Raw genomic sequence first — 25,491 nt, 5'->3', positions numbered from 1 at the left:
GACTGTGTCTCTCGGCTGGCCTGAAAACTGTGTAAAAACATCAGCAGCTTCGGCAATTGACAACAAACACTAGCCCACACTAGCGAGCAAAGGCGAATAATAATCTAACTATTTATAATAATTAATTTATAAAAAAAATTAAATATAATATAAAATGAACTACTCTACATTTAATGATACAATACCATGCCATCGTTTTTTGTGCTTAATGTGCAGACACAGATAGAAATGAACAGTCGGACCTCACATCTTTGCGCCACCTGGTGGTTAACACGAGACTAGCACCCTGATTTGTTTCAGCTGGCTGCAGGATTAAAAATCCTTAGTCGGGGACGCACCCGTGGCGCGCTGGCGACACGCACGTACTGCGGTAAAAAAGGTGGTCGCTTTGAAGTGCTACGACTGTAGGAACTAATGTCAATAACAAATAAAATCACAGTAGCTGAAATGCCACGTTTCCCAAACATAAAATTAAAAAATAAAAAGGAATACTAACTAAGGTCACACTACTACAATTTACAAAAGTGAATAAGGATCACCTAGACCAGAGGTCTGCCACCGGTTACACCCACATTTTCAATGAAAAAAACAAAGACTGGGAGCCGTGGAGGGCGACAATAATATATTATTTGAGAACATTCAACATTTGTTTTTTAATCCAAAGAAGACATAAAAGTCGGGGCTCGGGGGTTTAACATTTTATATTTTATTGACAGAAGATCGTAGCAATTAACAGCATACCTATTCAGTCCTCATTCCCTTTATATGGAATACGAGCAACGATCAAACGTAAGCGTCATATTACGCTTGGTAAAACCATAAACAGATGATAAAAAATTGTCAAGGCATCGACAAGGACAGCTAACTCGCTTTTCCCTGCTTCAAACAGCTGCTGTAACTGAGAGCACCCCGTGCAGCATCGCCAGTTAATCTGGAAACGCATTCATTGGTTCGGATGTTGTTCTGCCCGCTGTTATGTAGACACAAAACTCGTCAAAGCAAAAGAGCTGTTTTTTTGTAAATAAAAATAATGTTTGCCCTGTTCAAACCTGGGGAATAAAAACCGTTCTGATTCTGAAAGCGGCTGATCAACTTCGTAGGAACACATTTCATATAGTACAAGTGAAAGGGAGACTAACAACCCAACGCAGCCGAGGCTGCAGCAGCAGAGAAACGCAGATCTTTGTCCTGCGTGTTGATGCGCGTTTCCCCTTCCCCCAGTGTCCCTTCTCTGGGACGTGGATGGCCCCGCCCACTTTCATTCAACAGACGGACATGAAAGAGGGAATAATGAAATAAACAGCTGGTTAACTTCGTAGGACACGGCTGTAGCTTTGCAATAACTTGTGGTACAGGTGAAATGAGTAATAACGAAATAAACAGCTGGTTAACTTCGTAGGAACACCTTGTAGTAGGAACTGGTCTATTTAGAAAACCCAGTAAAGGTGTGTGAACTGGAGAGGAGATGGCAGCAGCGACTGAAGAGCGACTGAATAGAGTTGATGTCTTCCTTGCTGATAGGTGCATTCATTTGATAATGCACGTACCTTGGCTGACAGTTCAGTTGAAAAACACACTGAATCTTTATCAAACCATCCCTGAATAACATCTATGAACTGCAGTTTCTTCCTTGATTATCCATGATTATTATGAAAGAAGCGCAAATCTTTGCCAGTCCAAATTGTGCAATTAATACTGTGTTTACAATAAAGGTAATAAATAATAATATTAGTATTTTCATTTTAAAATGCACTGCATATTTTAAACGAATGTTGAAGTGCTACAAATAACTTAGATCAGAAAGCTACGATAAATACATGTTTATTTTTGCAGAGTAAACATGTAGAACAAACTACTTGCTGCATTAATGAGTCTTAGACCTGCAGCTGATCACGCCGCCTGATGCTGCCCAGTCTCCCACGGAGCTTTGTCTGGAAGTATTTCTCACCTGGTGATCGAATGGTAGCAACACATTAGCATGTCTATGCGCCTCTACGGGGGAGGGGAGGGATGAGAAGTTTGCCTTTGCGACTGTGAGCAAACGTGGGACAAACAAACGTTTGGTCGAACTCAGGTCCAAGTCATCTGAGTATGAAACACATCACATATCATTCGATCTGATGTTTCATTCGAGCGTCAGTCTGGAGCTCTCTGCTAAGACTGCTGCCCCGCGACCCGTCCACGGATGAGCTTTGATTAAAAATTAAAAGCAGAGGTTTTTTTGTTTTTCGTTTTTCTCTAAACGAAAAAACAGTTTTAAATCCAATTCCGTGTGTTTTTGTTAAAAATATTTTTGCTCTGTTTATTGGTTTGTAAGGCGGTGCTTTTATTCAAATCAGTTTGCCACCCATAGCAAGAGAAACGAAAACACCGGTGAAAGTGGCTGGATGGACGGATGGGAAATGAAAATGTTGAAACGTACACGGGCCGAATGCGTCACATCAGCCACTCATTTAGTTACAATGACACGCACAGTCAAAACAAATTCTCATTACATCTACTGTGCCACTCCCCCGTTCCTCTTGTAGCCTGCATTTGCACATCCATACATTTGTGTATTGGTCACTCTCTGTCTGGACACATGACTCCGAAACACGTCACATGTTTGTGTAAGAGTTTGATGTCTCCACCAAATTATATGCAGAGGTAACGAGAGAACGACTTTTTGTGTTTTCCGTTCGTCACTGAACAATAAAAACATTAACTCTAATTCAGTGTCTTTTGTAAAAAACAAATATTTTTGCCTGGTTTATTGGTTTGTAAGGCGGTGCTTTGATTAAAATCATCAGAAGAGAAACGAAAACACCGGTGAAAGTGGCTGGATGGACGGATGGGAAATGAAATACGTACAGGGGTCGAATAAGTGCTCTCAGCCACTCAGTTACAATGACACGCACAGTCAAAACAAGTCAAACTGCAGTTCTGCAGACACAGAGTAAACACGTTGGAACAAACATGTTGCTGTAATGCGTCGCTGTAGATCTGCTGATTTCTGGCGTCCTGTCAAAATTACGATCGACAACTGCTGTAAAATAAATTCCTATGATTATTACGGTTATTTACATAAAATCTACGACTATTGGAAAACATCCATTAACAAGTTGTGGAAGTTTAAACCCTAAATAAGCGGCTGTAGTCGCAGATGGACTGTGCTCTACGTCTTTACTTGCGCATTCAAATTGTATTAATTAAACCACAACCCAAAATCACGGAATTATGTGAAGTCAATATGTTGTATCAGATGTTAGAGCGGTGGGTGTGTACATATTTTTAAGAGACGCCTTCTATTTAAAGACACGAAAAAGCTGAGAAGAATGAAAACAAGAACGTGTTGCTGCTGTGGCGCTGCCTGTTTTAAACCACACAGAAGAATTATAACTTTGCAGTGAACAGAAAATAACTAAGCCGTCAACAAGTTGTTGCCCTTCACACTCTCCACGTTTGAAAAACTTAATAGTAAAATAGGTCTGGTGTAATATATGTGTGTTACAGGTAGAAATGAACAGTCGGACCTCAGTTACGCTGTAGTGCTTTGGAGGCTTCTAATCAACGCTGCGCCACCTGGTGGTTAAAACGAGACTAGCGTCCTGATTTTTTCAGCCGGCTGCAGGATTAAAAATCTTCAGTCAGCCACGCACTCGCTGCACCGTGGCGTGCAGTACCGACGCGTGTCGGTACTGCAGTAAAAACCCTAGTCACTTTGAACCGGTACCACTGTATACTGGATGAAAACAAAAATAACTCCTTCTGCTCTGCAGCATAAACCACTTTGACCACTTTTAAGATGTGTGTGAAAAGAGTTAAACCAGTAAGATATAGCCAATGTCCTTTAAACGGAAGCTTCAACATTTTACCGGAATGACATTAATTACAATATCGGCAGAAAAAAAAACACAGGCAACACAGTAGATTTGGAACACGCTCTGCGCCGTAAACACGGCGTCTGATGTTGGATCAGTCGCTAAAGCAAACTTCTCATCCCTTCAGCCTACTCTGTATTGGCACAGAGACATTAACATATAGTCACCACTCGGTCAAAAGGTGTAAAATACTTTAGCTCCGAGACAAAAAAAACAGCTCCATGGGAGATTGGGCAGCATGATCAGCTGCACGTACGTAGGCTGTGGGACGCCAAAACCTTTCACTTGACTTTTTTTAAACGCTCTTCTTATGGTATTTCACACAAGTCTGGCAGACTACCACTGCTAACTTGTAGAGAATATCATCAAAAATAAATAAATTGTACTAAACTCTCTCTGTGGTATGCCAGAATGCCGGGACTCGGGCAGATCCCCGACTCATTAGTGCAGCAAGTTGTTTGTTCTGCATATATTAATTCTGCATGAGTAATAAGGACTGCTTTACACTTATTTCGCCAAAGACAAAACTTAAGAGGAGATCGGACAATTTGCTCAGCTGCACCTAGTCTGTGGAACGCTCTCCCAGAGCACACATGAACGCCTCGTAAAACGTAGTTATTTACACAAGCTTTCAAAGTTGGCAAAATCCGGAGTCGCTCAGATTTATTTGCGACATCTGATTCTCCCGGAAGAATAATATCGTAAAATTGAACGCTGTACGTGGGAGCGCACACTCGGTCTGTCTAAGCATACAGTACAGCTGCTTATTTCAGTTTTGAACTGCCATAACTTGGAAATACTACTATACTAAATACTTCAATCGTCTGCTAAATAATACAGACAGACAGCCCTATCAGTCATTTGTTATTATCTTGTAGGCCAAAATATACAAATGAGATAACAACGCTGATTGTTCAGTAATTACAACTTCTGCTTTCACCGAGATTTGAACCCGGGATGAAAAAAAAAAACCTGACGAGTCAAGACTTTTAAACAATAACTAACCACTACACCACCAAAACATTGTAACGTTACTTTACGTGGGCCTATACAACATGGTCTTAGTACGGCGTCATAGGGGCCAGTGTGGGGGATGATGGCCACCAATAGGCCAAAAAGACGTAACACACGATCCAAAGCGTTAAAAACAAGGTGATACCGCGCTCAAAATGGAAGCTGATTGTGGTAAAGGCTGACACTTTTAATTGCTACAACTGTATCGGCCGACTGACTTCAAGGACTACAGACTGGCGGCACTGACCTCTCATCTGATCAAGACGATGGAGAGGCTGGTGCTCACCCATCTTCGTCTCATGGTGAGCCAGTCAATGGACCCACTTCAGTTCGCCTACCAGCCAGGTATCGGAGTTGAGGATGCTGCCATCTTCCTCCTGTACAGAGCTCTGTCACACCTGGACCAGGCTGGGAGCTCTGCGAGAATCATGTTCTTTGACTTCTCCAGTGCTCCAGTTCAACACTATTTGATTTAAAGTTGATGCACATGGGGGTGGACCAACATCTGTCTTCATGGATGCTGGACTACCTCTAGAACCGACAGCAGTATGTGAGGGCTTGCCACTGGAGTGGTCTGCTGGTGCAGCAGCATCTCAGCAGCAGACGGGAGGCGACTGGAGAAGCTTGATTCAGTGCAGGAGGTTGGAGAAAAGAGGATGGTACCTAAGCTATCACAACCTGTTTTGTGTTTCCTATTTGTACATTCTAACAGATGCTTCAATAATGAAAATTAATTTAACCCATCCTAGTTGTAGCTTTTTAAAAAGGTGATGTGGGCTACTATTGTTGTAATCTTTATTATTATTATCACAATGCTGCAAAGCATTCACTGTATTGAGATTTTAAATCTTTATCATTTTTCCTCCATATGTTTTTCTGCATCTAACTAGTCTTGCATACTTTCAGCAATTCTACTATTAATATGTTCAGCTTTTTCAGGAGAAGTGCGCTATTATTTTTCTCATTCATGTGTTTCATATTTTTCAATTTATTAAGCTTTTTTTTCCCATTGAAATGAATAAAAAAACAACTTTTCGAATTTTCTTCGGCTTTGTCTACATTCAGCTTTAACTACTTCTGCATACTTTAAGTACAGACACCATTTAAACCACCAAACAATCTTCAACTACTCAACTATTAATCTTCCGAAAATCTTTTAAATATCTTTAATAGTTTATGATTTATTACAGTTTAAATAATGTGTGGCTTTTAATAAATTCTCTATTGTGTATTGCCATCTGTGTATTGCATGAGCTAAAGTGCATGATGTCACAGCTAGAGTGTGAGGGAAGGTTTTTTTAAGATAGTCGGTGTATCGGTCCATCGCAGTGAAGAGGAAGCTGAGCCGAAAGGCAAAGATCTCAATTTACCGGTCAATCTACCTACGCTCACCTATGGTCATCAACTTTGGATCATGACCGAAAGGGCAAGGTCACGGATACAAGCGGCCGAATGAGTTTCCTCCGTAGGGTGGCTGGGCGCTCCCCTAGAGATAAGGTGAGGAGCTCTGTCACCCAGGAGTCGCTGCTCCTCCACATCGAGAGGAGCCAGTTGAAGTGGCTTGGGCATGTGGTTCGGATGCCTCCTGGCATGTCCCACCGGTAGGAGGCCCCTATGAAAACCCAAGACACGCTGGAGAGACTATGTCTCTTGGCTGGCCTGGGAACGCCTTGGGGTCTAACCGGAAGAGCTGGACCTCTCTGCTCAGACTGCTCCCCCCATGACTCGGCCCCGGATAAAGTGGTCGATAATGGATGAATGGATGGACTTCTCTGCAGCTATAGATTTTACTCTGCAGCTATAGATTTTACTCTACAAACATAATTTTTTCACTCATTCGTAGTCATACTTGTTTTCTTTCTAATGATGTCTTCTGCTTAAGCCTCAGACATATACTTCAGCCTGTATCTGCTTCAAAGCATTTAAGAGTGTTCCAGAATTCTTCCCATAGAGTCTAATGCATTCATCTGTGAGACTTTTCAGAAGAAACGCAGAAGTGCTACATTTTGAAATCGTGGCTGTGGCCACAATGTTTAGTCTTCATAAAACTGATACCAGTTGCTTAAGCCTTGGCATTCATAAAGTTAAGTTATTTTTTGATACCTATTATGGTTTTGCTGTAACAATCCTGTTTAGCAGAGGTGCATCTCTGCTTTCACAGAGTAGAGAGAATAGAACAGTTTTCCCGCCTTTCGTCTCCATGACAACAGCGCAGCTGCAGCTTTGACTAAAAGTTAAAACTCCTGATGTTTAGTGTAGCAGCTCTATGCATGTTACTAATTAGTTCATTACACTGTTTGAATGTTTAGTAATTGATCAGACACTTAATCTAAATCCTTTCAAAAAGAAAGCAATGATTCAAATCTTTAGCTTTAATAGCACTATTTTTGTTTTTGAATGGGTAACTGTGACAAGTCATGAGACTATTTTACAGTTAAGCTATTAAGCATACACCCCACCTGTTTGTTTCAAAACAAAAGCACAATATTTCTACCTTCAACTGGTTTATTATGACCAGTGAATGAGACTATTTTGCTGTTTAGCAATTACCTGCACAGGCTACCTCTATATCCTTTCAAAATACAAGGACCAATCAAGATCTTTAGCTACCAGACAGCAATATTTCTGCTTTCAACAGGTTTATTGTGAGTACTTCATTAGACTATTTTACTGTTTAGCAATTACTTGCAGATGCTTTCTCAATATCCTTTCAAAATGAAAGCACCAATTCATTAGCTTTATTAGTCATTTTTATTATTCTGACTGGTTAATGACTGTTAATAAATAAGACTATTTAACGGTTTAGCAATTGCCCACCCTTTACAAATCCTTTCAAATTAAAAGCACCAATCTAAATATTTAGCCTAAGTAGCCCTGTTTCTGGTCTTGACTGGTTAATAATGATTACTTAATGATCTTTCTTTTAAAGTTTAGCAATTTAGGACACATACTTCCTCAAATTCTTTTCAAAATAGAGCACCTATCCATATCTCTAACTTCAATAACTCTTTTTTAACAATTTTGCTTCTGACTGGTTTAATTGTGAATAATTAATGACACTGTTTTACTGTTTAGCAAATACATGCAGATGCGTTCACCAAAGTGCCAACTTAACACAACTCAATTTAAAATTCTACTACTTCTTCTGTAGCTACTTTCATGTATATTGACTATGTCCACAACTTTAAGATATTCTCCTCGTTTTTTGCTCGGTTTAGCCTTCAGACCTCTACTTTAGTGGCACAGAGAGATCCTGAATTTTTCCCATAGACTAACGATAATTTTTGGCTGACCTTGCGGAGAAAGGCAGACACATTTTAGAGACACATTTTAAAATCGCGACTGTGGCTACAATCTTTAGTAATTAAAGATAAAATTCACACCAGTTTTTCAGTGAAGCCTTGGGATTCATAAAACGACAATATTTTTGTAATGAATATCATAAACAGGCTTGTTGCAGCAAAACCATAAGGAGAGAAACTCTGCATTCACAGAGCAGAGTGAGCCTGATTTTCCCGCCTTTGTCTTCATGGCGTCGGCACAGCTGCAGATTGGACTGACAGGTCAAACTCCTGATGCTCAGTGTACACAGCAGTTCCATGCTTATTACTGATTAGTCAACTACACTATTGGAATGTGTAGTGATTAAGCACACACTAAAATAATGTATGCATAAATGCACGAAGCCAAATAATTAGCTTTAATAGAAATATTCTGCTTTTGGCTGGATAATTATGACTATTTAATTTGGAGGAGGGGTGTGTGCTTAATAGCTAAACTAAAACGGTCTCATTAACTAGTCATAACCCATTCAAAAGCTACAATAGTGCGAATAATGCAAAAAATTTGGATCTGTGCTTTTATTTTGAAAGGGTTCAGGGGAAGTGTCTGATTTATTACTAAACAATCAAATGGTGTAATGAACTAATCAGTAATATGCATAGAGTTGCTACACTGAGCATCCGGAGTTTGACCTGTCAGCTGCGACGAATGGTGGGGAAAGAAATGAGTAAATCAATTTCATTCTGCTCTGTGAAAGCAGAGTTGCACCCCTGCTAAAGAGGCTTCATACAGCAAAACCATAACACCTATTACAAAAATAAATAGTGCGGTTCAGATGTTTTATTGCATTTTTGTAATAAGACATTCCTTTTGATCTTTGATGTACACATCAATGTCACTTTGAGGGCAGAATGTAATACAGTTAACATGCTTTTACTTTAAATGTTGCACTACTATAAAGTAATCTGGAGTTTGTATGGAGCATTACCTGTGCAGACTTGAGCGTGTGCTTGGGAGACAGGCTGCCGGTGCTGTTTAGCGAGTTCATGCTACCATGGGACGGTGTGGAACGCAGCGAGTCCTTTGGTGGTGGAGGGCTTGCTGGCAGAACGGGCACCGTGCTGGCCACTGAGCCCAGGCTCTTTTTCCTCTTAGATGGAGGGATGAGAGCCGAGGGCAGGAGTGCAGGAACAGGTTCCTTCTCCAGGGCCCTGTACACCAAGTGCATGGCCTGTAAAGTATAGGCTCCCATTAATGCATGCACTGCAAATAATGTAATGTTACCAAACTACTTATAACTTTATTTTTAATTCTTTATATAGCCATATATACAGTGGCCCCCGGACGTTTGGCGCAGTGGTTTTAATCCCCTCAGAGAGGGGATCTAGAGGGGGTATAGAAAAATGCATCATATGATGATGACAGCTATGTGTTGTTATAATCTTACAGGATGATTTAACTGTCACACGTTATGATGTCAGCAGACACTAAACTAGGGAAGGATCAAGGTATCCCAGAATTAACTCAGCATAGTTAACATAAGCGCAATACTTACCACTGCAAACTCATCTTTGTCCAGGTGTCCATCCTTATCAATGTCACTCAGGTCCCAAACCTAACAGCCAGATGATGAGAACTAATGAGGCGAATCTTTACTAATAACAGAACTAAAACAAAATTTATCGCTGCCTGTTCACTTAGCCTTTACTATTATGATCCTTTAACACAATAAGGCACCTGTACATTTTCATGCCAAAAAAACATGTTTGTCACCTCCCTGCGTGAAAAAGTTTCTTCAAGCTGTGTCCAGGGTGTGTCATAATACAAGACCTTAGAAATATCTAATTCGAATAAAATTACAGTCCAAGTTAAAAAAGGACAAATACATGTTGTCATTCGCTAGACTTAAACCATGAAATTAAAAGTTCTTAATATAAGGAATCAGGACTGCAAGCCGAACCTTCCCAAGGACATCCAGAGGTAGCTTTGAGTTGATCAGGACTGGTTTGACCTTTTCTCCAGACAAAAGGCCACTAACTGGAGCCAGGCTTTCAAAGATCCCATCAAATTTACTCTTCTCTTCTGGCTACAAAGAAAAACATAGAGTAGTTACCTACAAAGTGTGGTGTGTGTTGACGTAATGCAAGCACAGAATGATTAGCAAAAATACTATGTTGGATGTCTGAAAGTTGATAGTAGTAATAAAGCATATTAAGACATTTCATAGCATAAAATCTGCCTACTGAAATAATGAGAGTGTGTGCGAGTGTTAAAGCGGTACATTTTTTTAAAACAGGCAATAGATCCTTTGCCCACATGGTGGCACCAAACTTCTAGGCAGATAGGTGAACATATAATTACTGAATCGTGCTGTTTTTTTAATATGAACTGTTAATTATTTTTCTGGTTGGTGTGTGTGTGTGTGACAACGCACTCTGACAGCCCAGTGTGATTCAGTGGCAACAGAAGCAGTGCTGCTGAGGGATGGACTGCTGGTGTCCTTCTGAAACCAAACAAACAGTGACAGCATCTGATCCACCACGCGGCACCGTTTCAAACAAGCTTCTGACTTAAGATTGAATAAGTAGCAGGTTGGTCGGTTTGCTGGGCTCTTGGAAATGTGTATGAATACAATGAATGATAAATACAGGCAAAGGAACATCTGCAGAAATTATTTAATTTGGAAATGTTGATGTGATATGGAAATTATGTTATACTTACAAACTTAGGGGGTGGAAGTGTGAAGCTTAGACTGGAAAGACTGACTTCGTGTCCGCTCTGAGCACATGCCACCAGCCGAAGAGCTACATAAAACCCCTAAAGGTAAAAACACATCTGGTCTCTGTCATTTTTCACCTAATGCAGTGACTGATAATGCTACAGCTATAGGTGCTACTACTAGCTAGACAAACTCAGATTTACTACACCTTTAAATAACATCCTATCAGACTGACCATAAACCTAATGAAATAATGACTAGGTTAGTTATATTTTAAATTGTTATTACGTTCAAGACTAATCAGCAAATCATCCAACACAAGCTGACAAATTTTTAAGGCACCTGTTTGTCCAAATAGCCTTTGCCATCGGGATCAGCCAAATCCCAAATCTGAAAGACAAGACAAAAAAACATCACTAACTACATCATTGATCAGTCATGCATGTTCCCATGATTGTGGGGTTTAGACAAATGAACAATGTCAGTGTAAAGAAAGCAAAACACTTAAAAGAATATTATCCCTTAAATCCATTTGCATCATAAACTCCCCACAGTCTACACTTTTATTCCATAACATTTTTAATGTTTGTGTCTAATATGAACAATGCTGTGTCGTCAAAAGCACGACAGGATCCATCCCACCCCCATCCCCAACTTTCAGAGCACAGGACAGTCAGCTATTTAGAAATTTGTGAGCATTGATTTTTTGTGGTTTAAGCAGTTCATGTTGTAATGGTTAGAAGGAAAGAGAAACATGGCCTCATAAATATAGATAAGATGTTAATATTTGATTCAAGATTCAAAAAACTTTATTAATCCCAGAGGGAAATTATTTTGCACACTTTGATCACTGTCACAGAGGTACACACAAGAAGGACGGGAGCTTAAAAATAGAATTCTAACACATCTACACACATTAACATCAAATCTAATTACTATTGTCAGTACATCTAATTACTAGCTAAAGTTTTATTATGCATGTTAGTGCATGGATATAGATTAACCCTTACAGACAGAGGAGGAGCTGTACAGGCCAATGGCCACTGGTAGGAAGGATCTCCAGTGTCATTCTGTGGAGCACCTAATACTGATCAGCCTCTGGCTGAGGGTGCTCCTCTGTCCAGCCACACACTGTGTCCCAAAATGTAGGTAAAATAAGGTTTTTAACACCTTGAATGAATCTTTTTTAAATGTCAGGTTTTGGGTCATTATCATGAGATATTGAGGCACGACATGCCATCAGAACAAAATCAATGCTCCTTTGCTCAGTTAGACCACTGTTTCACACATTTCACAATCTACTAACGATGGCATGGATCAGTGTGTGATGGACTGAACATTTGAGTCACCCCTAATGCCCCCCAAAAGAAGGAGACACTCTGTACTGTTTGCAGGCACTCAAGTAACAGCTTAGACTTTTCATATAGGTATACAAGTGGGAAACTTGTTCTACTTTGAGCTGTTCCCAGCCTTCTTCCTTCATCTGACTCTATCCTGGGCATCTTCTACTCTGACACCAGCCAACCTCATGTCCTCTGTCAGCACATCCATATACCTTCTTTTTGGTCATCGCCTTGCCTGGCAGCGTCAACCTAACCAAGATCGTTCCATCATTATATTCACTATCCGTCCTCTGCACGTGTTCAAACCCTCTCAGTCGGGTCTCTCCGTCAACGTGAGCTGTTCCTCTGATGTGCTTCCTTCTACTCCTGTCTAAAGAGAACCTCAGCATCTTCATCTCTGCCTCTTGTTTCTTCACTGCTACCATCTCTCAGCTATCCAATGCTCTCCATCACCCCTGTACCCTGTAACCTTACTGCTCTACCTCGCTCTCTCTTACATGTATTCTGTCTTACTATGGCTGACTTTCATGCCTCTTCGTTCCAGAGCAAACCTCCACCTCTCCAGCTGTTCCTCCACCTGCTCTCTACTCTTACTGCAGATCAAACATCATTGTCCATGGGAATTCTTGTCTGACCACATCGGTCAACCTGTCCATCATCATAGCTGATCTTTGGTGTAGTCTAGAGATGGGAAGTTCCGTTCTTTCAACTTACTCGGATCATTAAGTCTTAATCAGTAAAGTGAACGAAACATTTCGAGTCAGTTGTTCAATTACAGAAGGTGGCACTGTGAGAACTGCGACCAATATCACCACGCCCAAACACTATATACTGAAGACAACTTTGCTTCAGTGTACAAATTATAAATCACAAAATGCCACAATCAATTCAAACCATGTGAAAACCTAGCATATACACACCACACTAACATGACTTTGGTCCTGCATCTTCCCTGCCACTGTTGTTTAACAGCGCAACAGTCGCTTGGTAGCGGTCACATGATAAAAGAACAAACGAACGAGTGATCCGTAAAGATCCGTAGGAACAAATCAGGAATAAACTGGAGCACTTGCTGCTTGCTACAAGTGACAAAACGTGACAATAGAATGACTCATTGAGTAAGGACACTTTGTGAGAGTCATGAACGAATCATTTCTGTTTCCTGTCCTGCTGACTGAACTTAAGCAGCTGCTGCCATGTGGCGAGAGAAGGTACTGCATGGAACTGAACGAGTCGTTCACTGAGAGGACTCATTCCTCCCGAGTCATATAAAGTGTTAACGAACGACACATCACTAGCGTAGTCCCACCTCTACCTTGAACTCCTCTGTCTAACCTACAGAACATTTCACCACTGTCATAATCCTTTCGTACATGTCCTGGACTATTTTGCGTACTTCTCCTGTCAACCTCACAATACCACAGCTCCTTTTTCTGCATTGTATTATGCACCTTCTCTAAATCTACAAAGACACAATGCAGCCCCTTATAACCATCTCTGTATTTCTCCATCACATTCTCATTCTCAAAGCAAACATGGCATCAGTGGTTCTCTTTATGGGATGAAACCACTGCTGTTCACAGTGTTTTACAAGAGCTGCTACCGGACTCTCTACAGCAGTGCATATATGAAAAGTGAGACCATTACACAGAGCAATGCTGCCTCATATTTAGATTAAGCACACAAAATTTTAAACTGAAACAACCGTGTCCTTAAGTTGTATTGTGGGAAGGGCCCAGTCAGCTGTTGCATCTGACATTGTATGATGCTAGTTACTGTGTATCACTTGTGTCAGTTCAGGTCTAAACACTACAAGTCTGCAAAGGTGCACAACCTGAACAACTGAAGTTAGAAAGACCTGAACCTGGGTTTGAGCTCATGGCTATATTAGTAGCATCATGCAGACTTCAGATATGGCTGTTGTTATTAAAAGATGTGGCAAGGATCCGCTGTTTTACTACAGTGTGACAATGTTACAGAAGTGCAATCTAAGACATTGTCTACATCAGGGGTGGGCAAACTTGGTCCTCGAGGGCTTAACTTATATTTCACAAACACTAATCATTAATCACATAGATGCGAATGAAGCCTGGATAAAAAAATCACATATTTAACTTCTAACATAACGGTTTTGCACCAGATTAAGGCCTCAACAAATTTCTTTAAAACTTGTAGTAAACGAATGCAGCAGCAGGAGCAGTGGACTTACTACCTTTCCCAGTGTAATGTCAACGAGTCCAGACTTTTTCAAGAACAAGGCAGCTTCAGTTGGGCCGACCCTCCCTGTACTTCCAGGATCCACCTTGGAGCACAAACACACAGCAATGTAAAGCATTTACAGCTACAGAGTCCTAAACCATTACATTAAGCCAGGGTCACGGGTACAGTCCTAGGTAACTGAATAATATGCTAAGTCCTCTTACCTGTTTGTAAAAGTTCTCATACACAGGGTTCCCACTTGACAACTGTGGCACAAAGATAACCCATTATCCAGCAGTTATGTTAGTTACATGTTCTTCTTCTACCTACTTATGACAAACAAGCAGCAATTAGGAACAAAACCGTGCTCGCTAGACCTGCCTTCGCCCAATTAACAACAAGGGCATCACGCATCTGATGCACTGCCGTAAGATCAGAGTCAAAGGCTAAGCTGCATCAGCCGAGGAAATGGTGCCTCGAGCGAGCACTAATCTGACGTTAAATCAGAGCCTCGCCTCGTTACTCCACCGGTAAGCAAAGCTAAGCCCCGGTTAGCCGGTTAGCATGGGGACCAGCCAGTCTGCCTCCAAGTTGGCATCCAGGCTAAATTAGCGAAGCTGTGCTAAATTGAAGACTAAAGCTATCACCGTTTGAAAAGATGTTAAAAAAACGCTGTCTGTGCCAAGCTCCGTGTAGCATGCTCTTTAATTGACAAGTGTACGCGGTGTCGTAGATAAAACGCTCCACGGCTAGCTAGCATCAGTAACGGTACCTGCAGCAGCGTTAGGCCGTGCTCCACTAGCTGACAGGCTACTTTCTAGCAGCATTTGAAAGCAAAGAACAAATAAAACGTAACGTCGTAGCCGGCGCAAGCAGCGACGTTCCAGAACATGCTACCAGGGATTCCTCGGCTTTAACGGCGTTATCCTTACCTTGGTGAGAGATGCCAGCGCTGCCATCTTCCCCGCTGCGGGAACGCACCCACCCTGTCTCTGCAAAGAAACGCTCCCGCTGCAGGACGAGGACGTGCCTGCGCGCTCACACAACGCAGGTCACGCGCACGTTTACTCCGCTTCCCTGCTGTTAGTAAAACATTGCGTTTCTTCAAAATCACTAGTCGAATAAACAATGTTAATTAAACCAATAACAAAGTAATTCAAATTTTAAAATGCAGCTGGTAAATAAAGTTAGAGGAGTGAGTAGTTATTAGAACTAGCAGAGGTGTCAAGGATCAAATATAAAAGCCCACATTCTGCATAGAAGAAGAAAGACAGACAGACAGACAGACACACAGACACACACACAGACACACACACAGACACACAGACAGACATCAGGAGTGGAGTAATGCCTGAAAAAATCTTCCTTCAGCCTCCCATTACTCAAGAAATGGGCCTGAACACAAACTGAAAGCGCATAACTTGTGATACTGTACTTACATTTGTCAAACGTTAAATTTGTCACACAGCTGAAACATTAATTTTATCAATAATATAGTATTATTCTGGAGTAGAGGTCCAGTGAGTCTAGAATCCATCCACCTTCTACCGTTTATTCCCATGCAGGCTCGTAGGGGCTGGAGCCTATCCCAGCTGTCTTTGGGACACACACAGACAGACAACCATTCACACACACCTATGGGCAATTCAGAGTGACCAATCAACCTAACGCATGTCTAGACTTTAGATTCTCTGTGGGCATGTTATGGTTTCTCTGCTTTGCTTTCATTCAATCATTTAATTTCAACCACATTACTTACACATTACGGACATCCAAAGTGACTCAGGTACACTTTGACACAACTAGTAAGTCCTGCAGGTTTTGCATGTTGCATGCATGCGTGTTCTTGTCCTTGTTGTACCCTAGCCCTTGTCGATACTTTTACCCGTGTCTGCATTTACTGTGTTTTTTACCACTGCCTGTCTGACCACGTTTTCGCCTGCCACCTTGGATCAGTCCCTATTAAATGAACATTTCACTCAAGCGTTTGGGTCCTACACGCCTCATTTCTGACACGACCACAGACCTGTGACAGCTCCATCTTCCTGCTGAACAAGCTGAACTCCTTCTACACTTGTTTTGAAGCACAAAACAGCATCCCTGCTCAGGAAATCCCACCCCCTCCTGGTGACCACATTATCCCCATACAGTGTAAGGAGATTCCTTAGCAGGATCAATGCACGTAAAGCTCCGGGTCCTGACAACATTCCTTGACGTGAACTGAGAGACTGTGCAGAGGAACTGACATTTTCAACATCTCCCTGAGTCCATTATCCCCACATGCTTTAAAGCCACCACCATCATACTCTTCCCAAAGCCATCTCTCTCCTGCTTTAACGACTACTGTACGATTGCTCTTGCTTCCATCCTCATGCTTCAAACAGCTAGTCATGCAGCACATCAAGTCCTGCCCACCTCCCTGGATCCCTTTCAGTTTGTCTTTCAGTTCAACCGCTCGAGAACTCAGCACTCACTCACCTGGATTAAAAAAAAGACTCATGTTCGAATTCTGTCAATTGACTTCAGTTCAGCATTCATCACCTGTGGTGGAAACACCAAGCCTCAAATACAAGATACATTTGGTTTTTCAGCCTTGGGTCTGGTGGGGAGTCAGATAGAATGGAGCCAGAGTCCAGGTGTAAAAGACAAACACAGACCATAAACTATTAGTCAGTCAAACAGAACATCAGATGTTTAAACTTGATGTACGACAGGGCACAAGAGATTAGTTGTTTGTGTACGAATTTCCAGTGTTGAACCTAACCAGTCACAGAGCACATGATGACTGTGTTGTATGAGAAAAAGCACAAAGGCACAATCTTTCCCTTTACAACACCATCATTTCCCAACAGCTGAATCACAAACTGATTCAGCTGGGGCTCAACACCCTACGGTTTAACTGGCAGTGGGACGTCCTGACTGGGAGACTATAAGCAGTGCTGGTCAGCAGATACACATCCAGTAGCATCATGCTGAACACGGGGCTCCTCGGGGATGTGCTGAGACCCCTTCTCTTCACTCTGCTGACTCACGTTTGCTCACGTCACACAACTCCAGTCTCTCTCCAATCAAATTTGCAGACAACACTACTGTGGTGGAACCTGTTGACAACAGGGAGGAGAGTAACTACAAGAGTGAGGTGAGCCGCCTTGGTGCAAAGACAACAAGCTCCTCCCGAATGTGGAGAAGAAGAAGGAGATTGTTGTTGATTTCAGGGGAGCACACACTCAACATGCTCCTCTGATCCTTAACAACACGTTGGTGGAAAGAGTGTGTCTGGAGCTCCGCCGACGTCGTCCGATGCGCGGACAGTTCCTTCCCAGCGAGTGTCAAGGCAGAAACAGGAGCTGGAACAGAAGCATGGACTGGGTCCGATCAAGATACTGGAGCTGAAACAGAGGCAGGAACGGGAGATAGCTGCAGTGCCGACGTGACAACGATGTTTGCGGCTGTAACAGCAGTAGAGACATGAGCAGGAGACGGCCGTGGAACCGGTGCTGAGATGTGAGCCACACAGAAGGGGTCTCACTCCCAGAAGGAACAATAGCAGACATTGAGGACAGTTACAAGTACCTTGGAATACCACAGGCAAACGGCAACCTTGAACAGGCAACAAGGAATGCGGCAACAGCCAAATACCTCCAACGAGTAAGGCAAGTCCTAAGAAGCCAGCTCAATGGCAAGAACAAATCCCAGGCAATAAACAGCTACGCCCTGCCAGTGATCAGATACCCTGCGGGAATAATAAGGTGGCCAAAGGAAGAGATACAGACCACAGATGTTAAGACACGAAAGCTCCTCACCATGCATGGAGGGTTCCACCCCAAATCCAGCACCCTGAGACTGTACGCTAGCCGCAAGGAAGGAGGCCGAGGACTAGTGAGCGTGAGAGCCACTATCCAGGATGAAACATCCAAGATCCATAAGTACATCAAGGATAAGGCCCCGACAGATGACGTGCTGAGTGAATGTCTCAGGCAGTGGAGAACAGAGGATGAGATGCTGGAATATATATATATATATATATATATATATATATATATATATATATATATATACACACCATGATTTTGCTAGTAAGGCCCACTCGGGAATAGATGAGTTTAACACCCCTGGCTTAGACCCTCAAAAACTCTGCATAACAATAGTGAAGGTCCTCCAGTAAGCCGATCCAGGCGAAACCCATGGCTTAGAAAAACACTGGAAAAACTCACTTGTGACACAAAAAAATAACCCGACTTGAAACAGAATCTGGGGGCTGGCTGGGTCCAAGTATGGCCAGATTGTACTGTCATGAAAAGCAGGAACGAAGGACCAAAATGCACAGCGCAGGACAGGAGTAAATGTTCATTTAACTATGACAGCTCCAAAAACGACGAGCAATCTCAAGGTCAGACAAGCAGAAATCAAAACCAGTAATCCAAAGCTCCAGCGAAAGTACAGACAGGGATGCGGCAAAAATACAAAAGAGAACAGAGTAGAGTCAAAACAGTGACTAAGTGGAATGAAACACTGGAAAGCTGACTTCAAGTAAAATGAGCAGACAATCTGGCATTAAGCATGGACTGACGTGAGTTTTAAATAACAGCTGATTACTAGACTAGATGCAGGTGGAAGAATCACATGACCAAAGTAAAGCTAGACTAAAACTTATAAACAGGAATTGGAGCGGAAATACAAAATAAAACAAAAAACACCAAAATAAAACTGGAAATGAACATGAATACTCAAGATTGAAGATTCAAAAAACTTACTTAATCCCAGAGGGAAATTATTTTGCACACTTTGATTGCTGTCACAGTTGGATGCACATAAGAAGGTAGGTAGATTAAAAATAAGAATGCTTACACATCTACACCCACTCACATCAAGTCCAATTAGTATTGTCTATTTACATCTTATTAGCTAAAGTTTTATTGTACCACTGGTGAAAGTCTCCAGTGGTAGTCCAGTCCAGTTTATTGTCCAAGTACACTCCTAGGTAATTGTACACAGTCATTTTTGATAGTGAGAGCGGTGACAGCACTCCCAGATTTCCTAAAGTCTATCACCAGCTCCTTAGTCTTACAGATGTTCAGCTGGAGGTGGTTCTGTCCACACCAGTCGACAAAGCTGTCCAACACTCCCTGATACTCTGTGACATCACCACCCTGGATACGTCCTACAATAGCAGAGTCCTCAGAGAATCTCTGGAGATGACAGGACTCTGAGTTGTACCTGAAGTCTGAGGTACAGGTTGAAGAGGAAGGGAGACAGGACTGTCCCCTGTGGAGCTCCTGTGCTGCAGACCACAGTGTGGTTAACACGGTTCTGCAGGCAGACGTACTAGGGGCGGTTGGTGAGGTGGTCCATGATCCATTAGATCAGGGGGGGCTCAACCTGCATGTCCTTCAGTTTCTCTCCCAGCAGCGCAGGCTGGATGGTGTTAAATGCACTGGAGAAATTAAAGATCATGATCCTCACTGATGCGCCAGGCTTGTCCAGGTGGTTGTAGGTGTGATGGAGCACATGTATGATGACATCATCCACTCCTGGTTGATATGCAAACTGGAGGGGATCGACTGAGGGTTTGACCAGAGAACCAGGGTCCAGGATTAGCCTCTTAAAAGACTTCATGATGTGGGACGTCAGAGCCATGGTCTGTAGTTGTTGAGGACTCTGGGACATGGCGTCTTTTTTTCACCCACAAGGAACTCTCTCTAGCTGCAGTCTCAGGTTGAAGATGTGTTGGAGGACACCACACAGCTGGGGAGCACAGACTTTCAGCACCATTGGGCTGATTCCATCAGGTCCTGCAACCTTTGTTGGGTGAAACTTGTCCAGCTTCTTTCTCACCTGATCTGCTGTGATTGTGTGTGAGGTGGGGGTGGATGAGCCCTGTGGGTGGTGTGAAGGGGAGCCTATCGTGAGCAGCGGTGGGTTTAGAGGCCCAACCTGGAATCTGTGAGGGCCCCACTTCGGTAACTTGAACTTGTACTCAAACCAACCCCTTATTTACTACATCCAAAATTTGATTAGTCTGAGAGCACTGGTTGCTCTTAGTTACAGCAGCTGCTTGAAGGAGAGAAAATCAGGTTAGCTGTTCTCGTCGATGCCTTGACAATGTTTTGTCGTCTGTATGCAATCTGAACAGTCTTTACAGGAGTCAGTCTTTTACAAGGCGTAATCTGACATAGTTTGATCATTGCTTGTATTCTAGTTACAGAAGTAGCTCAAAAAGAATGAGAACTGAATAAGTCTGATGTTAATTGCTATGATCTTATGCCAATTAAATATAATTTTTTAAACCTCTCCCTCCTGTCTTTTGTGTCTTGTTTTGGGTTTAAACCTAACTGTTGAGTGTTCTCAAATATTGTGAAATTAGCCAAAAATTTACAGGATTTGATTTGACTGTCATTGCAGCATAATAATGTTACACTCATGGCCTTAACCACCACAGAGCTCACTACTGATCTGACAGCGTGCAACACATGACATAGATAAAAACGCTTTCTGAACAGTAGCAGCCAGATCAACTTGTCACCACAATCACCACGGTGATTTGGTGTTCAGCGTACAACCTCCTCTCCAGCCTTGGAGGTCTGTTTGGGAGAGCAACGCCCTTAGGTGGACCGAACATCTGCAGGAGTTGTTACCGGTTCTGGTCATTATTTTTATGGACAGAATTTCTAGGTGCAGCCAGGGGCCGGAGGGGGTCTGGTTTGGGGACCACAGGATAGCATCTCTGCTTTTTGCAGATGATGTTGTCCTGTTGGCTTCATCGGGCCAGGACCTCCAGCGTGTGCTGGTGCGGTTTGCAGCTGAGTGTGAAGCGGCTGGGATGAGAATCAGTTCCTCCAAATCTGGTTCATGACGAAAGGGCAAGGACACGAATACAAGCGGCTGAAATGAGCTTCCTCCGCAGGGTGGCTGGGCGCACCCTTAGAGATAAGGTGAGGAGCTCTGTCACCCGGGAGGAGCTCGGAGTAGAGTCGCTGCTCCTCCACATCGAGAAGAGCCAGTTGAGGTGGCTCGGGCATCTGGTTTGGATGCCTCCTGGACGCCTCCCTGGGGAGGTGTTACGGGCATGTCCCACCGGTAGGAGGCCCCGAGGAAGACCCAGGACTTGCTGGAGAGACTCTCGGCTGGCCTGGGAACGTCTTGGGGTCACACCAGAAGAGCAGGAGGAAGTGTCCAGGGAGTAGGAAGTCTGGAACTCTCTGCTTAGACTGCTGACCCCGCGACCCGGCCCTGAATAAAGTGGTTGAAAATTGATGGAAGGATGGATTTGTAACTTCAACAACAAAGAGAACACACAGGGTCCACATTTTGTGGAACCTGGAATCATGCCAGGGAGTGCTTGCATGTAATGCAAAATGCTAGAAGGAGATGGAGACCAGACTTGCCCATTTTTTGCCATCCACTCTTGAGGGAGAGCAGGATCCTAAGTGTCTTCTCCACTTTCAGGAGGAAGAATCAGACGCACTCTCCTCCTTCTCTGCTCACTAATGAAATGAACCTCTCACCCAAGCTGCATGAAATACTAATGCAATCGAACCAATTTTTTAAAAATCTTTGACATATCCAAAACTCTAATCAAAACCAAAACCCTATCCTCCTACTATCTAGCTTATGGAAAATAGAAAAAGCAGTACTTCACATAGAAAAACTAACATTTGAAGGGTTAACATTCTGAAGAAAATAAAAAGCTTGGTAGTTTTTGGCAGGTCTGAAGTTGTTTAAGTGATTTACAAAAAAAAAAATATTGATGTATGATGATTTTATAGCCATTTTTATGAGCGTGGCAAAAAAGGCCATGAAGGTCATGAGTGTATAAAAAATGTGTATCTTCAATATAAATGACAATAGAAACGAAAATACAATGAATTTAAAATATTCAAAGAGAAAGTAGCATTTCAGACAAAAATCATGTCAGCAGCTGCAACACAGCCAAAATGATCAGCAATTGAAAAAAAAACGTCAAAAATAGCCAAAAATGCCCGAAAGCGACATGAGGATTAACATAAAACCTAGGGAAAGGTAAGCCTTTAAGAAAAGGTCTGTGTGCTATTAAATGAACAGCCTAGTGTTCCTTGTGAATTAGCCAACACAACTATGCAATAAAGAGAGCAAACATCGCTGTTCATCCAAACCTGGAAGCGGAGGATGGATCATGAGCAGTGGCAGGTTCTTCTCTTGGAGTTTCCTCTGGCTGTGCAGCAGCGGAGAGGCTTCCAGCCATTTCTGACGCAGTCTGAGCAGCTTCACCAGCTAAAGCTAGGGAAGCGGATGAAACTGGATCCTGACGCATGTTTGAGTCCACAGCTTCTGTATCTCCAGCAGGGACTGGAGAGGTGTTTGCTGGGACTGTGGGTTCACAGGGAGACATTGACTGTGTGGCAGCTGTGTGTGCTGGGCTGAGGGACTCTTGTTTTCCTCCCTCTCTGGTGGACCTGAAGCTGAGGCAGGTGGGGGAGTTGGCTCATCAATGACCCCAATCATCAATGTTATAGTCTTTAAGCAGGTTTTCATCATTTAGGATTTTACATGTGAGATGTAAACAGACAGATTAAGAAGAAGCTCCACATAGTTACAGGACAGCAGACAGAGGTGCTGACACCACTTCCAGCCTGGGATGTAATGATCACAGTGAAAAGGACGGTCTTCTGCCTTCCACTATGCCCACATCCCTCACATTTACTTTATGTGTGTGTTTACATATTCAGTTGAATTATTATGTTTATTATACTTTTGGTTATTTAGTTGTGGGGCCTGTGGTGTATTAGGGTGGTTTTGAGCAGCTCATCAGTGGCTCCAACCAGGAGAATGGAGGCAGGTGCAATAGTAGAGGCTGGGTGCTATCACCTGAGTTTAGCTGGGGAGGAACGGACTCTTGCACTTGGCAGGGGGACGCGTTGAAAGACTTGGTAATGTCATTACGGTGATGTCATGGTGGAGGCTGGGTTGGTACCTTTGGTTGATCTTTGGCTCACCTCACCCAGTCAGTAATATATGCCTGATATCTTTTGATTAAATTGGTTTAACAAACAAAGTTGCTCCTCTATGAAACGGTTTAAAAAGTATTTGGATCAGAAACAAACAAACAAATCAGGAACAACCATTAGTAAACTCCTCAATTCTACTAAATTCACATTTGTCTATGTCCACTGTGTTCCTCCTCCTCAGAAAACACGGGAACAAGGAACCTGCTTTTATATTAACAAAGGTTGGAGTACAGATGTCACACTGTTGAAGACGTACTCTAGTCCCAACTTAAAGTGCTTTTTTATCAACTGCCGTCCCTTTATTCACCACAGGAGTTTTCCTGTGTCATTCTGGTCGGTGTGACAACAGCGTTACAGCGTTACATTTGGCTGACCACATAACAGACATGGTCGCTGACACTGTGACATCTTATATCAGTCTTTGTGAGGATATGTGCATTTAGACAAATGTACGCACATTCAATAATAACAACAAACCGTGGTTTACACAGGACCATGGGTCCATACCAGGTCCATGCACTCGCTGTTTTCCACGCTAAATGATGCTAAAGAATTGGACCTTAATGTCTCAATAAGGTGTCTGTAACTTTTTATGCCAAAAATCTCTGTAGATCGCCCACACGGTCATCTGAAAACGAGTGTTTTAAGCTCTCCTCCAGCGCTCTGTTTTAGAGGTGTGTTGCAAGCCAAGTTGAACACCACACAGGTGGTGACCTGCCGTGGAGTTTAAAAGTCACGGTCACTGAATTAGAGATGGGATGTTCTGTTATTTTAACTGACTCGGATCTTTAACTCTAGATCAGTAAAGTAAATGAATGATTTCGAGTCATTCATTCATTTCGTTCATTTAGAGCAGGTGGTGCTGTGGGCGTCGTAATAATGGTCGTGGTTCTCAAACACTATATACTGAAGACAACATGGTTTGCTTCAGCGGACAAATTATAATCACAAAATGCCACAAGCAATTTACATGTAAGCCATGTGACCGCCTAGTATCTGTCACATCATAAATAAGTGAACGAACGAACAGATGATCCGTAAAGATCTGTATGAACGAATCAGGAACGAACTGGAGCGTTTGCTGAACGCTACAGAGCCTGCGCGGCTCGGCTGTCACGTGACAACGAATGATCTGTAAAGAACTGTAGTACTTGGTGCTGCCACAGAGCCTGAGCTGTAAACGATGAACAAGAATGGTTAATTACTTAATTTGTGCTTGAGCACCGGCTTCCTGTCGTCGTTGTACTCTGTTTCAAAAAAAGGGTCTCACTTTCTTACACCGCGCGTCTGGCGTCTAACATGCGTACCGTCGGAGCAAACCTTACGGCGTGTGTGTGTGGGGGCTCTCGTTAAAATACGAAAGTACTGGACTTACTGGGTGCTGTGGTCCTGACTACTTTGTCATGACAACCAACCCAAACAACCACGTGCTGTGTTACCAGCGTGTACAGACACATTAACAGCTCCTCCAGTCCTAAAACTGGCAGACCTTGTTTATAAACATAGTTCTGCACATTACACTATACATTTATGTTTCTATATGCACAACTGTATCCATCTGATTAAGCTGGAAGACACAGAACAGGTTGAAACAGACTGTCACCAGGTCAGACCACAGGGGTCAATAGAAAAATAAGTTCTGACTTTTTGCTATGGATGCTTACGGTCATAAACTTAAACTTAAATGCAACACATCCATTTATGTGTTTATATGCACAACTGTATCCATTTGAAGACACAGATGTTCAGGTGGTGATCAACTGAAGAAGTACGGCCTCCTCGTGTGTAACCTGCACCCGACAAGACTCCTGCAGCAGGCTGCACACATGGGGCCTCTATGATGCCTAAATGAAAGTAGGAAAAGAAAACGGTAAATGCTGCACTAATCTGTATACACATGATTGATTTCACTGAGGTCAATGTGCTTGGCTACTGTAGAGAATCCCTCCATGAATACATATTCTATATGTATGTTTTGGGGAAACAGTCTTGATTGCTACAGTATTGGTTTAAATATTTATTTTGTCAAAGCAGTGACATTTCTGTTTAGGGAGTGAAGGATCAAATTGACAACTTGCTTGACTTGATTT

The 25,491-nt window shown here is 42.6% G+C and overlaps 1 protein-coding gene across 15 annotated transcripts in view; it reads right to left on the bottom strand.

Moving 5' to 3' along the window:
* Positions 1 to 15,484, bottom strand: part of eps15l1a (epidermal growth factor receptor pathway substrate 15-like 1a) — a 95,642-nt gene extending 80,158 nt beyond the window's left edge. For 7 of the 15 annotated variants that reach the window (XM_055508456.1, XM_055508457.1, XM_029146615.3 and 4 more), the window contains exons 1-9: positions 15,350 to 15,482; positions 14,642 to 14,683; positions 14,431 to 14,520; positions 11,218 to 11,265; positions 10,878 to 10,973; positions 10,591 to 10,659; positions 10,117 to 10,242; positions 9,712 to 9,771; positions 9,145 to 9,387 (exon numbers count right to left, since the gene is read on the bottom strand). In XM_055508456.1, the coding sequence (XP_055364431.1) occupies positions 9,145 to 9,387; positions 9,712 to 9,771; positions 10,117 to 10,242; positions 10,591 to 10,659; positions 10,878 to 10,973; positions 11,218 to 11,265; positions 14,431 to 14,520; positions 14,642 to 14,683; positions 15,350 to 15,376 (801 nt within the window). In that variant the 5' untranslated portion in view covers positions 15,377 to 15,482. Of the gene's footprint in view, positions 1 to 9,144; positions 9,388 to 9,711; positions 9,772 to 10,116; positions 10,243 to 10,590; positions 10,660 to 10,877; positions 10,974 to 11,217; positions 11,266 to 14,430; positions 14,521 to 14,641; positions 14,684 to 15,349 lie in introns of all 15 variants that reach the window. The other 8 variants (XM_055508459.1, XM_055508454.1, XM_055508458.1 and 5 more) reach the window with 4 other exon arrangements.
* Positions 15,485 to 25,491: the final 10,007 nt, after the last annotated feature.

Source organism: Betta splendens, chromosome 4, assembly GCF_900634795.4.
Source record: "Betta splendens chromosome 4, fBetSpl5.4, whole genome shotgun sequence".
Taxonomy (NCBI): domain Eukaryota; kingdom Metazoa; phylum Chordata; class Actinopteri; order Anabantiformes; family Osphronemidae; genus Betta; species Betta splendens.
Note: the sequence above shows the minus strand (reverse complement) of the source record. Positions and strands in the feature narration are given on the sequence as shown.